General features: G+C 46.8%; 1 protein-coding gene across 4 annotated transcripts; it reads right to left on the bottom strand.

Moving 5' to 3' along the window:
- Positions 1-157: 157 nt before the first annotated feature.
- On the bottom strand, positions 158-12,332 carry LOC120902611 (serine-rich adhesin for platelets). 4 transcript variants are annotated; one of them, XM_040311479.1, is made up of 7 exons: positions 11,841-12,330; positions 7,988-8,507; positions 7,694-7,856; positions 2,857-7,585; positions 2,495-2,612; positions 2,162-2,307; positions 158-1,840 (listed from the first exon to the last, which is right to left on the bottom strand). In XM_040311479.1, exons 2-7 carry the CDS (start codon positions 8,212-8,214, stop codon positions 1,587-1,589), a joined length of 5,637 nt encoding a protein of 1,878 aa, XP_040167413.1. In that variant the 5' UTR covers positions 8,215-8,507; positions 11,841-12,330; the 3' UTR covers positions 158-1,586. The 4 variants fall into 4 exon arrangements, with proteins under 4 accessions (XP_040167413.1, XP_040167420.1, XP_040167428.1 ...); XM_040311486.1 differs by lacking the exon at positions 11,841-12,330 and adding an exon at positions 8,595-8,884; XM_040311494.1 differs by lacking the exon at positions 11,841-12,330 and adding an exon at positions 8,624-8,884.
- Between the last annotated feature and the right edge of the window lie 3,483 nt (positions 12,333-15,815).

The raw sequence follows: 15,815 nt of genomic DNA, 5'->3' as shown, positions 1-15,815 counted from the left end.
ATTGGTGAGAAAGTTGATATTGTCCGAACGGTGCCACAGACGCACACTAAAGTCTTTCAATCGTGGGATGGGGTCTTTACTGTAAATTAATCGAATTTCATTCTTCGATTTGGTGCCACTTTCTTTCCAGCAAATGGTGCAATAATGTTGCTCAATGTTTATGTTATGTTATCGTTCGTTTATTCTTCCGGGTTTCCAACATAATCCTACATAATCCTACACAATCTACACAATATACAAAACGGAACAATTGAAACAAATATGCAAAACACGATCTAGGGTTTACGAAAGATTAAGATATTTGTATTCCACTGTGTAATAAACGTAGCTTACAAAGAAAGAAAGAAAAAACAAAACAAATAGTGTGTATCCTGTGTGCGTAATCGCGTAATCGCACCGAGGAGCATAAAAATATTACACAATTTTACCTTACTATCCTTCTGTTTGCTTCCACAATATTGCAATTCGTTCAAACGCGTTGGTTTAAAACGAAGAAATTAAAAAAAAATGCCTAACCACACATGTTGTCTTTATGCGTGCGCTTCACGTCCTACAGGTGCACCAAGCGAATGCTGATGGCTGACTATGACTACCACTTTCTGCTACAAAACTAATGACCGACTGACTGACTGTTTCTGCGGGATTTGTTCCCTAACCATTGCTAAACGTCGCTCTCTATTAGCGAACTTGAATTTGTAGCAAAACCAACAAAATGATTTGCGTCATTAAAAGAAAGATAGAGAGAGAAGCGTGGCTTGCGTGTCTTAACTAACTGCTCAGAGCGTTCCCGGCCAGTGAGTGGGGCTTGTGAGAAGAGCGGGGGTGCATGGTTTGGTGGCAGTGGTGATACCAACAAAAACAAAGATAGTTACATGTTTATCGCACACAAAATAACCAGTCAGTTCTGCTTGATAAGCTATCAAAAGGCGCTCAAACAAGCATGGTTGATCACGTAAAAGAGAGATAAGTTATGAAAGAACTTCTGCATAGCGTGTATGTGGAGTGGTAGAGAGGATTGCGGTAACCTGCTCTTTTCTTGCGCGTAAACTTAGAATCTTTTTCATTTCAGAGCAGCCCGCCGACTTTACATTCTCACAGAACGACCGGATGTTCACTGAAACAATCACAGATATTATTATTTTTAATTTTCTTTTGTCAGCCTAAGTGGTGTTTGCCCTTTCAGATTGGTATGCTGCTGCTACTGCTGCTTGGTGAGTGAGAAACACACACACACAGTTTCCTTTTGCAAGTCCTATCCTATATGTTGCCATTACTGCTTTACCAAATGGTTTTGGTAAAAAGCGGATGCGGATCCCGAATCAACAGATAACCGTGGCCACATGCACTGAAAATCTTATTATTGTGAAACATGAGGTAGAATGAAGGAAACAACTTCCTAACAACACTTCGGTTCCATCGTTCTGAAACCATTGCTGCCGTTTTTGTTGCCGCCGCTGTTGCTGATACACGATCGTTCGTTCCCTCCCAATGGCTGTCTGCTGCTCGATGATGGCTTTCCCATCGATTCGTAAATCTACCCAACTGCCATCACCTGACGCCCTCCTGCTTAGCCAGCGGCAGTGAGGTCAAGTTTTCCGCGCACATATCTCTTTCTTAAACTTCTTCAGCAAGTCGTCGAAGCTTTCACCAGCACCGCCACCGCTTCCGATGGCGCCGACGCCACCGCCACCACCACCACCACCGCCACCGCCGTACGTCGGTTCTTTGTGGCACATGGCAGGGACACTGTACGGTAGTGGACCTCTGGCCGGCAGCAACAGTGCTCCATCGAGCGTCACGTACGGCATCTGATGATCGTGGTCGTTGGACAGTTCTCCGTCTATTCCAGTTTTGTAGCAGCATGGGTATGAGTTAAAAAAAAAAGTAAAAAAAATCCATTCATTTCATAATTTCTTCGATTCTTCGCATCATTATCGTCTGATGCACGTGAATTGGTAGCAACGGTTTCTTGAACGGTGTCCAGTGGAATAAGCCTTGCGAAGAAAATGTATTGACAATTTGTAAGCAGGTGGATGAGTGAGTTTAGAGGTTTTTGGTAGTGTAATTATCTTTAATGCATTTACTATAAACCCAATTCAAATGCGTATGAGAAGGACGAAGCTAAACCACTTGGCCAAAACATGTATGCATCAACACTTACCCAAATCAGCATACTGTGTGCGACAGAACGCACGGCGTCCGCCGAAGCTGACGTCATAATTGCGCAGGTTGGGATCAGTTCCGCGAGCATCAATTGCATCGTACGCATGCTGCGGCTTCTCAAACGTCACAAACCCATACCGAGACCTGTGTGTGTGTGTGTGTGAGAGAAAGAAAGGAGAGACGTAACAACAAAACAAGGTGAGCTTTTTTAGGCGAGATTTAAATAGAATAAGTATCCTAGAGGCGCACAACTGAATGCCGCAGCGGGCAACACCAAACCAACTCCAGACGCGGGTAGAAAATAGAACCTCTTTCACACACACACACTTACCCGTTGGCCTTCATGTGCAAAGTAATTTTGACGATTTTACCGTACGGTTGGAATTTCTGCTGTAAATCTTCTTTACGTGTGGTGCTTTCCAACCGACCGACGTACACGATATTACGCTCTGTGAAAAATAATTTAGATAAAAGTGTTACAACGATATTAAAAATCCGTTAAAAAAAAACTAAACAGAGATGAAGAAATGAAAAATTACTTTAAAATGTAAATAAAATAGATTTTAATAAAGTAATGTAAGCATATTACAGTAATTGATACTTGAAATTCAAATAATAGGAAAACCATCACATGGTTTTAAAAGACAAAATCAAATTAATTTGAGACCATTTGACATAGTATTTGACACTTACCTGGTGAGATCGCCCGACGCTGATTGGCATGGTCTCGCGGGTGGTATCGTTGCCGATCCGGCGTACTCGAACGCATGCCCGAACGGGAACGTGATCGCGGCGAACGTGACCGGCTGCGGGAAGAGCGCGACGCACCACCACCATGGCCACCGTCACCGCCACGGCGCGAAAAGTCTCCGTCCGACGCGTCGGAAGAAGACATCGAACTGCACGATGACGAGGACGACAGCGAGCGGCGACCCCGGCTACCGTACCACGATGATGACGTCGAGGAGGAAGACCTCGAGCACGTGCGCGATTTTCGACGACTGCGCGAATAGCGACTGCCGTTGTTGCACCCGCTGCCGCCACTCCCGGCGATACTCGTCGGCTGGTGCTGGCTGTGATGGTTGGGATGCACGCGGGCCGAGTAGCCGCTTCGTGAGCGCGAACGTGAGCCAGACGAGCACGAAGATCGACGTCGCGAGGAACGGTGTCGACTGCGGCTACGGCTGCGACTGCGACTATGGCGATCCCACGCCCGATGCCGGTCCTGGTGCGACTTCGATCGGCTGCACGGTGGTCGATCGGTTGCATCGGAATCTGCATCAGAGGGCGATTCGCTGCGATTTCTGCGGCGATGCCGACGGTAGGAACGGCGTTCGGTGCGCTTTTGCTCGCGATGTGTAGCAACAGAAACCTTCTTGTTTTCACCACCACCACCAGCCGATACCACCTTCAATGGGGCAAGTTTGCACAACGGAGGAAACCGACCGGATGGCTCGGTTTGCGTCGCTGCATCGACGCGCTGCGTGCGCACGCGATCTTTTCGCAAATGCATGATTACTTTGTCTTCGCCGTGCTCTACCACCACGGCGGCTGCATTGTCGGTCGCTGTCGTCTGCGCCGCCATGGTAACAGGTAAAGAACGCATCGTTTTCGTCTCATCTACGTTCGTCTTTGAGCTGCGGCTTTGTTTGCTCGGACTGTACACAAGATATTCACCGTTCCGAGTGTTCGAGATGTGTGCTCGTTCCGGCTTGCCTGGGGAGAAGGAACTAGGAGGCGAGACACCCACGTAGGGAGAGCTCTGGTGTAGCAGGTACTGTTGCTGTTGCTGCTCGTGTGTTCTTCCTCCGTCCGTGCCGTTGCAGACCGCACCAACCGACATTGCTTCGGCTTTAAGCGTTACCGCTCTCTCTGCAACGGACGCTTCATCGCCGACCAATACAGTTTGCGACGATGTTGTCGCATTTACACCACCACCAGCACCATTTGCATGGTTGGATGAGCAAATGTTTGATTTTTTTATCACCACCTCCTGTATGCTCGCTATGAGCGAATTGCCCGGCATGGTATCGACCGAGGGACAACATCTCTTAATCGTATCCGATATGTTCAGCAAGCGTGAGGCTTCTTTATTAGAGCTGCACAAAGCATGCGGATTATTGTGTGCCTGCTGGTGCTGCTGCTGCTGCTGACCACCATCCTCGAAATTACACTGCGGTGCGTGTACCAAGGCATCCACACCCTTTTCAGCCGGCGATATCGTGAGTGCTGTATTGCAACCGATCGACACGATAATTATTTCCTCGTAATCTGGATGCAATTTGAGCGCATCATGGTGCCCGGCAGTGCCCGCACCCGGTTTTCCTGCCTTTGCTTCATTCAACGGCAGCGGATTGCCATGCTCGTCGAACTCAAGGGAAGTGATCTGTGCCAGCGGTACGATCGGCATTAGCGGAATCGTTTTTTGGCTCAATTTCGCTTCGTTCGATTTGATTGCAGCTTCCTTCTTTAGCTGCTGCATGCGCAGAGCTTTCATTTTTGCGGCCGAAATGGGATCCAGCGGTTCCGATGCAGCCACTGCGGGCTTACTGGGCTTCGTCGGTAGCGGCTGGTCTGGTTTGGCTACCGTAGGTTCCGTTTTGGCTAACACGCTAACAGCATTTGACACCGGCAACGTACCGTTGCTATACCCGCTTGTAGAATTGACCGCACTATCATTATGCCTATCGCTCCTGACTGGTGGCCGCTGGAAGCTATCGTTAACCTTTGGTGCACTTTCCAATACCATCGAAGCCGGATGTTCGCGGCGCTTTTTGTACTCCTGGAGATTAAGCTTTTTACGCACTACCACTTCACTTGTTTTGTTAGACACTTCCACCTCAGGCGTCGTTGGTTCGGGAATCGCAAGCGTTTCTTTTTTAACGCTTCCCCCTTCAACGGCTCGGTTTGTTGCTCCATCCAGTGCTGCTGAAATGCTACCGCTTATCGTCGTATCACCAATTTTCACCTGTGAACTGGCGCTCACATGACTAGCGGCTCCATCATCGGCTGGTTTCGCGAGGGCGGCTGTTGGTTGATTTACCTTCAGTAGTGAAATCTGCCGTTTAACACCACCAACACCACCACCAACGGTAGTATTTGGAATTGCAAACTTCTTCACCTCACCAGCACTCTCGTCCGGGTGACTCGTTTCATTAGCGCCACTGCTATCACTGCTACCGGTGACAATCCTATTTACACACGTTTTATCTACATCAGTTCGTTTAGCATTCACTGCGGATAGCAAATGCTCGCCGCCATCGGATACCGGAGGGATGGCGTTAGGCGATGCTATCTTCTGCACACTATTCGTCGGACTAACGCTGTCTTTGCCGTTGCAGCTTCGATGGTGCGGTTGAGCTTGCTTATCTTTACCATTATTATCAGATGAGGTGGACACAGCACCCAACTGTGACGGATGCTTTTTTGCTGGCACTGATTGTTCGACACGTTTCTTTTCCTTTTGCAATTTGCGCTCCTGTTTCAGCTGCTCTTTCATCGGCATCAGAAAAGGTATCTCAATCGTTTTGCGCAGCTGTCCACCGAGAGTGCCCGGAATATTGCTACCAGATGTGCCGTGCCGTTTTGGTGAACAATAGTCGTGATCAAGTTTAACGTTTGTCTTCTTGCGATGAACATTATTAGTTTGAGCTTGCTGTTCACGGGCCATTGTTTTAACGGCGGAATCCTTCTGGGGAGTGTTGGTGAGAGATTTTTTGGACAAACTGACCGGCAGCAACCTGGCAGCAGAAGATTCAGTCTTAATCACCTGTCCAAATTTAACTCCCTTCGTCACCATCGAAGAAGGTTTTGATACGCTTGTATCCCCCTCTTCACTGCTGCTTGTACACTGATTGGCGCTAGTACCTGCTACTTTACTAGAACCGGTTGGAACGTTGGAGGCCGCTACCGCATCTTCGCCAACCACTACGTTGTTTGTTATTGCCTGTTTATGAATCGATTGTTTGACTTCAGTTTTTGATTTGCTACTTCCACCGTTCGGATTCCAGGTAGGATCCTTGTCGGTATCATCTGCTGCCTTCCTTTTGCGACCTCTTCGTATTCCACTCAACTCCTCTCTTTTATCGGGCCGTTGGCTGTTTCTTTGTGCTATATCCTCTTCCTCCGCCTCACTGCTTTCCTCCTCGTCCATCGTTAGCTTCCGCACCGCTTTTGTTGCGCTATCACGTTTCCCATTCGATACTGCTTCGTCCTTTTTTCCGTTCGCATTTGTCGCCTGGACGGGCGGACGTGGAAGCATCAGCTGGCGCAGAACCTTTAGTTCTTTGCCACGGGATTTTGGTAGGGAACGTTTTGGAGGAGATTTTAGCTGAGCAACAGTACGCTGTGTACCTTCGACACCGCTCTTGGTGGTCGCTTTGCTTTCGCACGCTGTGAAAGGTTCCGAGTTGGTATCGCACGAGGTCGAATCATCTCCTGTAATATAAGCGGTCAAATCAAAATTTTCCGGATCGACTAATTGATCGTCTAGTAAATCCTCCTCATCGCCAGCCTCTAGCTCGTTGTTCGAAACTCTGCCTACTGGTAAAATCTTAGTTGGACTCAGATCGCAAACGAGCGAATCTAGATCGTCAAAGCTCAAGCTGGTTGGCAGCAGTCCAGCTACAGCACCGCCATTATTAAGCGTCCCGGCACCAACCGGCGACTGCGGCATCGAGAAAGATTGCCGTTGACTAGAGGAGCAACGTTTCCGGCGCCCGGGCGGTTTTGTTTTCGATTTCTTTGAGCCCGACTTATCCTGCAGCAGCTTCGCCGGAAGCTCCCAAAGCGTATTTTTCGTAGGACTAAAGTCTAAATCTGGATCATCATCCTCCTCATCATCCTCTTCGTCGTCGTCATTGTCATCCTCATCCTCGTATATGTCTTTATAGGAATGGTACGAGTCTTGGTGGTTTTGGGATATTGTTTCGGGTTTATCTGGCTTTACCGTAGATTGATTGGAGCAAATAGTTGGATTGTTGCTATCTGCAATATTAGCATTGCTGTACGTACTGCTAGTGCTACTGTCACGACTAGAGCTGCTAGTGGAGCTGGAGGAGGCGTCCGTATTGCTACAATTTCTACTTCTGCTACGGTCGCCAGTGACTACCGTTTCCTCCACTATTTGACAATGCAATGCATTCACGTGCCCATCGCACTCTGCTTCGCTCTGTGCATCTGACAAAGCACTGCTACGTGACTGCGTAAAGACATTTGTCCCAACTTCTTGTGTCTCCTCCTCATCCTCATTCTCCTCCTCCTCCTCCTCCTCGATTTCATTATCTTGAACATTTTGCACATGTATTCTATTCTCATACTGGTCTTCTTCACCATTTTCATCGTCTTCCTCATCCGTATCATAATCACAATTCGGATCAATCGATATCACCTCCACCGCGGCAGACATTTCCACGTCTTCATCCTAACAAAATACACAAGAATGCATACGTAAATATACATAACAATGGTTAATTATACAGTACTATAGAAATTAGGTGCCATGTTTTAGCCATTTGTTTGTCAAACTTACATCATCATCGTCTTCTGCAATGTGTTCCTCCATGATGGTCTGCACGTCCGTTTCTGTGAGATGGTGATGCTCGATGAACAAATCGGACACCTCTTCATCGTCCTCGCCCAAGTGAAATGCATTCCCATAGTGCTGCCCGACCGTGGGTATTTCGTACTGAAATCTGTACACCCGTGTAGGCACGACCGCGTCGACGGCGATAGAATGAATGCGTGCACAAATAAATAAGATAGAGATAGGTCGAATGGCTACGAACATACACGCGGCACTGTCTTTCAAGCGTCTAATACTAACCGATTATTTCGGAAGCCATTAATGTTGGCATATCCTGGGCCGAGCATATCTAGACCACCGCCAGTGCCTATCACACTGTCAGTGCCCACGCCGTCCGTAGTTCCAACAGTGTGGCGAAGGGAGCGGGAGCTTCTACTATTGGACACATCCCTACTGACCACCATACCGCTTCCGGTGGTACGACAAGCGTAAGCATGTGCCGCTGTCGATGTGGAGAGATTGATCATGATTTCCGCTCAATTTCGGGCCGAACACCTCCTCTTTGCTGGTTTTGAGTGTGTGGTTTGTGTAGGTGTGAGATTGTAATATCTCACACTTCCCCGTGTGCACTTGCTGCACCGGACAGCAAGTCGGCTCCCTGTTCTCCCGAAACTCTGTCACTTACTTTTTTTTTACGATATACCAACAATCAAACACCGGTGTAATGAACGTCTCGGTTCTGAAAGATTGCTCTCAGAACCGAGATCTCGAATGATCTAAGCTAAGCTACACCCGATTGTGTTATATACGTTGACTACAACTGCGAAAAGAAACAAAAATACGGTATAAGTTTAAATGAAATCCTAAATCACGCAATAAGTGCGCCAATCAAATAACAAATCACAACCTTTCCGTAAAAAACACACTCAAACACACCGCTAACTTGATTTAAATTTTGTTTTTTCCACAGCCATTGTGCTACTTTGCACACTTGGTTGCTGGTGGTAACATCTACGGTTGCTAGGAATGCAATAGCGTTGTAATGAAGTTGAAGTTCTCTTTTTCAACCACGATGAAGAAAACGGAAACCGACAGTGGGGGACTGACGAACCAAAACAGTTGCACTCTCCTACACTGCTGCTGACTGCATACACAAGCTGGGAAGCATTCAACATCTTCTAATTTTACCCACGTGAATTGTGCAGGCGTGTGCTGAGTGGCAATATCGAACAACGCCCGAAACAAACTGTTCAATTGCATAATTACTAGCTATCGATAGTGAAAAACCGAGTGCACACCATGCAGCACCCCACCTTGAGCTGTGTGTCACTTCTTTCTTCGACAGTGAGTGATGCAAAAATAAACGAGTCGAGCAACTGAAAAGGTGAGCGGCTACTAAATGGTACCGTTTTTGGGTGGCTGTTCTATCTCGCTTGCTAGCTGTGTGCTGTATGCATAATGCACATTCATTGTCTTACCACTGCTCTTATGCCACAAAGAACGTGCGTCTGTTTCAACATAATGTACAAAAGCGAAAAGTTGTCTAATGATACGGTGCTTACGAACGCCAATCGCCAGATGGTATCCTAAACATACGCATGATACGCAATCGTATTTTACTCGTCATCAAAAAATCACGTGCCAACCATGCCAACGTAAATGAAGGATAGAAATATGCGCCAAAATGTCATCGTTTTCAATCTTTTAGGTTCCTGCCAGCTCTCGCCCAACCCAGCATTTGATCCGCCACCCCGCCAGGACTGCCAGGCTGCGACGACCGGCGGCCTTTCCAATGACGTACAGGAAGCTGTGCAAAGACTAGTGCCATAGAACACAACCGTACATACGCGAGACGAGAAGCTATTTTCATTTTGTTGATGATTCTATTAATAGCGACCGTAAACAAGCAGCGATTGGACATTCTTTGTGAAAATGGACAACGAACGATTCAAACACCTTTCGGTGGTCCGTTCAAATTTTCGTCCATGTTGGAAAAGCCCAACATTGAATTTATAAAACAAAACGGCTATTATTAACTAATTCGAACATCATAGAACTGACAACGTACAATAAGTAATATGTGTGTAACGTATGGCCTCTCTAATAGTGCAGAGTAGCAAATGGAAAACCAATCCAAACGAACGCACCACACTATTATCCGATACCCCTTAACACCAGCACTTTACGCATACGCAAACGAAAGGTGACACAAACAATGTTAAAAATGTTGCAATAGTGGGGGTACAATTATAGACACACAGATTAATTTGTAATTGTGCCATGTATGTGCCATGTTTATAACACACTTCATACCCTCCTGCATGATGCGCGGGAAATTACCCCCAAGAGCCCGATAACGCTCACCGTGTGCGGCTGTACCGTTTTGACAGATCAACAAAAACACGTGGCTGTGACGTCTAATCTAACAGCCATGTGCGCGCGCCAGCCTTGTGTTTTGATTGTGTCAAATTGTGCGTATGAATTGGTTTGCGGCCTTTCAATACTTTTCGCATCATCCGCAACTACCGTAGCCGTCGTTTGCGTTGTTCGAGGATGCCATACTGTATATATATAAAACAAAACAAAAAAATACCACCCTAAAAATCCTTCACATCACATCCTTCAATCACATCGTTCGACTAACTCTTTGTTCCAAGACGCCCCACCGGTGTAAAAACGATCGCATGAGCGCATAGTAAAACAAGACCAATAAAATGGTCCATTTCTTGGTGAAGGTAAGGTGAAAGGGTGCTGTCCTGCTTTCAAGGGAAAAGAAAGCACAGAACCTGTTGTTACCAGCGGACTCGATCTGAAGCAAACCCGCCACTTGGGAAAGGGATATGCGTGTGCAGGGTGACAACGAGAGAGAGAGCCGACACACACACACACACACTGCCAATCGAGAGAAAATTGTTCATTCTTTTCTCATCCATTTTGCGCATCATCTCGTACTTCCCCGAATGAGCGCAAACCAGGATAAGAAGGATAAAACGACGATACATCGTTGCTTATTTGGTTTCGTTAACTCGCTCCATTCGCACCGAAGGTGGAACAATTTTCATCGCCAACGGGGAAAAACGAGGCCAACGCTTTGTTTGAATATCATTCCCAACACATCCTTGCGTGGTGTTACGTTCCGAAAATGGAAGCCAATAGTGGGGAGGGTTCGGTACAATTCCGCCGCTGTACCACAGACGCAACACACAAAGTGACCAACCGTAAAATGTCGGCCAATACCGCAGCAAAGCTACCACTAGCGACAGACACAGTCACCAGAGAGAAGAAGGTTGATGGCCGTTGCAGCTTGCCTCAGACACCTTCCTTCGCGCGTCTGCCGTACTAAAAAAATCCCCCTGCAAAATACTCTTCGCGTTCGTACGAGGCCACATTACGTAAAGTGTCCGTGAACGCGATTAGATTTCTTCCTACTCAACGCAAATGAATCCTGCGATTGGTGTTGTTCGTAAATTAAATGTGAACATGCTCGGTGGTAATGCTCGCGGTCGAGTGATGGCCACCTCCCTATTCATATTCTACGAGCCTCCTTCGATAGTATCAAGGTAGCTGGGAGTAACATAGCAACCGTGTTTCTAAAATGTAGCAGACACACATACATCACCAAACTGAAGCGGGCCCCACTCTACTCAGCGACCAAATCCACTCTTCATCGGTGTCCCCGCCCATCCTCCTACTACGACCACCATTTAGCTCTGCTGCAAAGTTGAACTCGTTTGACATCCGCATGAGAGCGAACCTTTCACTTGAGCACACGTTTTGATTCCACGTTATCAAACACACCTCAGCATAAATCAAACGCCAACATCACACACACCTTGCGCGGGCAGGCAGCCTGCGGCTACCATATGCTTTGGCGTTTGATTCCGCCATCGGCTTCGTCCCGGCCTTGAAACATTACCGAATTTAACCACTCTTCGCTCAGTAACAGTATGCGTTCGCAAGCTGAGCAAGCCGGCATTATTTCCGCCGGGCAAGGTGCATTCCTTCCTGCCAGGCGAGAGGGTTGGTCCGCCACAACACAGTCCCTTGCATACATGCGCATCTACACCAACACTACCATACATCCACGTACGCACACACACACACACACACACACGCAGCCATCACACTTTCGCATACCGTACCATACACATACCATACACACGAAGGCTCCCGGCGTTTTCAGTGGGGGAGCGCATTCAAAACCGGATGCCAACACATTTATCCCGTCTCGCCGAACCACGGTGGAACGATGGGACACCGTTGCTTCTTCGCCGGAAATCGTTCGCTATTGGGCGCACAATTTTCACCACCATTCATGCTCTTTTCCACACTTGATGCTGTACGGTGTCTGCTTCGCACACATCTACACACACTGGGGTCCTACACACACGGTGCGGGAACTTTGACGATACCGTCCACGTGTTTCTGGGACCACTTTACAGACGGTTTTAGCGCACCGATTCGATTTGCATGCAATTTTCACGATGGTTTGTGATTTTCCGGCAGGTCTGTGCGTGTTACTATCGCACTGCCGGCTTTGTAGAGTTAGCCGCGTTGGAGGAATTAGTACGGCAACAGCAGCAACACACATGCACCTACTCAGAAAATCACATGGAAAACCAACCGAGATGTGCGAGAGGTAGGTGATACCCTGCACGTCTGACAGTTGAGCAATAGTGCCCAGGTGAGATCATTTGTTTTCTAGCCATGCTGTTTTATGTTTGACAATCGTTGCGCTGTTCGTTTGCGATGTCTTCGGGATGCTTGCAGAAAAGGAAACGAAAGGCTGGAAATAGACGAACCGATATCGTCGTGGTACGGCGAAATTCGCGCCTTGTTTATAAAGGCCGGGCTACATTGATCGTACTCGCACGCGTAATTTTGATTTTCACTAGCGCATCTGGCGGCGGCTGACCGAAGCATTTTGCCAAACAATTTGGAGCCGCTCCAGAAAATACGTTAATTTTCCATGTTTTTTACTTAAATCGGAGGAGAAAAGTTTTGTAAAACGTAGATATACATGTTTTGCACGCATTGCATCCATTTTTGCAATGGAAAACGATGGAAAAACTACTTAATTTTGAGATCCGGCAGGTCCATTCCCTCGATGACCAAAAAAAGCTTCCACCAGCCGCCGCCAGATGCGCGAGTGAAAATCAAAATTACGCATGCGAGTACGGTCAATGTAGCCCGGCCTTAATAGTTGTAAAACAGTTGGGCTGTCAAATCTTCCGCTACTCCGATCGCACCTGCTGTTTCGCAGAGATACCCAACTTCGGGATTCTTGAGATTTTCGCGGTAGCGCGAACCGATTGTTTTTACTTTTTTTGGTGAATTTGTTTGAAAAAACGTGTAGAGAGACGAGTTTTGTATTTTATTTTGCATAAACTATGTGAAATAAATAATTTGATTCGCAAATTGATAAAAATATTTAATCATACGCGATTTCCGCGGTACCGCGACGATCTCGGATCATCTATTTCCAGCGAAACACGGAAAACTTGTACACAATTCAAAGAGAAATATAGCATAATTTGTTAAAAATAATAACCCAAAAATATGCAATATTCATCTGAAAACACTAGTTTGAGTCAACCAGATTTTTATTTAACGGTACGCCAAACATGTGCTGTTCAAAGATACAAAAAAAATTTGCCGTGCATGTTTTTTCAATTTTAATAAAATCTTTTTCCTCAACCTTCCTTCAATAAAATTCCATTTTTCTACTGTAGCTGCCAACAGGAAATTTAAACCGATGAAGCTTTTTAACGAAACCAATCTATGCAAACGTCAATGTCTCCAAGCTTGAACGAAAGCTCTCGGAGCTCTCTGACAGCTGACGCCGGTTTCCCGCAGTGCAAGTGACAGCGATTTGCGAGGGCGCGCGAGGGCTCGCACACCATACAAGTTCACTGCTCCAGAGCCCTCGCATTAAAGAGCTTGCGAGCCTTGGAAGTGTCATATGAGCGAGACAGCTGTATGTCAAGTGTATGGCTATCTCTTTCTGGCAAGAAAAAAGCTCCGAAATGCAACGGTGTTGGTGGACAAAATTTAAATGGCCAAAAATTTTGACCACACACACTCTCTCTCCCGGTGCCTTCCCCTGTCCTCTCTTCCTTCAGGCCCCTTCCTCTTATTTGCGCGCGCCGCTCGCTTGTGTGCGATAGCTCATCAGCTGGTACTGGTATATGGTAGGGTTGTAGTTGTATCTTGAATTGGCAATTGGTACATATATATGTAGTGTATTTGGTTTTACCTGTGACCTTGACGATGCGAGAGCCGATCAATTCTGGTTTTGAAGCAATATTTGTGCTATGCTGGTGGTTGCCGTTCCGTGCCGTTTCTGATGTGGCCATTTGATCGCCATGAGGATCAACGGTTATGAAGCCAATTTCAAATGAGCGAAAGTGAAGGAATAATTCCGTACCGGAAATTTGATTTTTTATCACGTGTGATACTCCAATGTTGATCTCAACCCGATGTAAGCTGGTTTTAACGGCCATATGAGATAATGTACTCATGTGTTAAAAAATGTCGCATTTTTTTCTTTCCCCTATATTCCCGAAAATTGACCTATAATTCAATACGATTTGACTATTTTCATTGATTCCTCATACAACGCATGGAAAGAGGTAAACTGGCTTCGCCAATTCATTCATCTACGCTCCCAACCATTCATCACCCGAACCACCCACAATCTCATCATTCCATCCACATGCAACGACATTTCCCTCTTCTTTAACAGCAAAGGTCTCAACCGAAGCTTCTACAGACTGCTGCTTTCCATTTTCCTGTTTCTTCTTCTTCTATTTGCCCGTACCACACACCCGGCTGGCCAGTCCTTACTACGAGGGGACCGTCTATATGAGGCTTAAACCTATCACGGGCATGATATTATCATCCTTTATCTATCCAGTGGCGGATCTAACGGTAGGCGGACTAGGCGGTCGCCTGGGGCCCCGCCGATTAAGAGGCCCCGTAGATCGCCATTCTATAGTATGCCGTATGGACAGAGTACCAGCGACAAGGGCCCCCGGAAGGATGGACGTTGGGGCCCCGAGGCTGGCGAATCAATTTTAGAGCCTGTGACTGATGATCGTAGGGCCCCCCGACGGCGTTCAAACTCTCAACAGCCAGTTTAATGCCGCTAACACCCTCCCCCCCCTCCTCCCGGACCACCATTTACCATTTACAGGGGGCCTTAACTCGTCTTACCGCCAAGGGCCCCCGATACCCTTAATCCGCCACTGTATGTATCCTGACCACTCTGACCACTCTTGGTTCTGTGTCAAGATCCTCATTGAGGACATCACACGCTGACAGCGCCTTTTTCAACGGTGAGCCCTCAGGATCGAGCCGTGATCTGCGCACATCCTTTTGAACGTGTCACCAACTGATAATAAAACTGACCAACTGATAATAAATTAGAAACGGACTCTCTCACCCGCAGGTACCCATATTCTACCATCTGTTACACATTTTTTGACACACCATGCACAGCTTCCTTTTGTCTGTCCTTGCGAACGACTATGGGCTGGATCGTTCAGTACCAGGGGTATGACATGGCCTACCCATCTCGGACAGGCGAGTATGGTGCGCTACAAGCTACCAGATCCACCAGGTTAAACCAATGTAATCGAAATGCAGTCCGTAAATATCCAGACAAAATCCTCTAGTGAACGTGCATAGAAACCTTCTAACAAACTAACTATATGTCATCATGTTTATTCCCCTTTAAAAATGCGTAGTGATTTATGAGAATATAAACTAGATTTATTTATCTTAAATGTTGTATAAAACCCGCACATACGAGTGGAGGCAGTCTCATAAATGTAGGTTTACAAGCACAAATGTAAATTTTACTAGCGAGCGAGGGGTGGGTTCCATTTTTGGGGCCCCTCAAGACCACGGGGCCCTACGCGGCCGCTTAGTTTGCTTAGCGCTCATTTCGACCCTTCGCACACACGCGCATTTCATAACACTTAACCTAAAATTAGGCATATCGATGTATGCCTTAAAGCGCACTTAAGATTAATCTTAACTCATTAACTTAATTTATTTACAATTTACACAATAACACTATTATCATGATGTCGTGTAGATGTGCGGATTGATGTTAACAATTTGC

This window comes from Anopheles arabiensis, chromosome 2 (assembly GCF_016920715.1).
Source record: "Anopheles arabiensis isolate DONGOLA chromosome 2, AaraD3, whole genome shotgun sequence".
Lineage (NCBI taxonomy): Eukaryota > Metazoa > Arthropoda > Insecta > Diptera > Culicidae > Anopheles > Anopheles arabiensis.
Note: the sequence above shows the minus strand (reverse complement) of the source record. Positions and strands in the feature narration are given on the sequence as shown.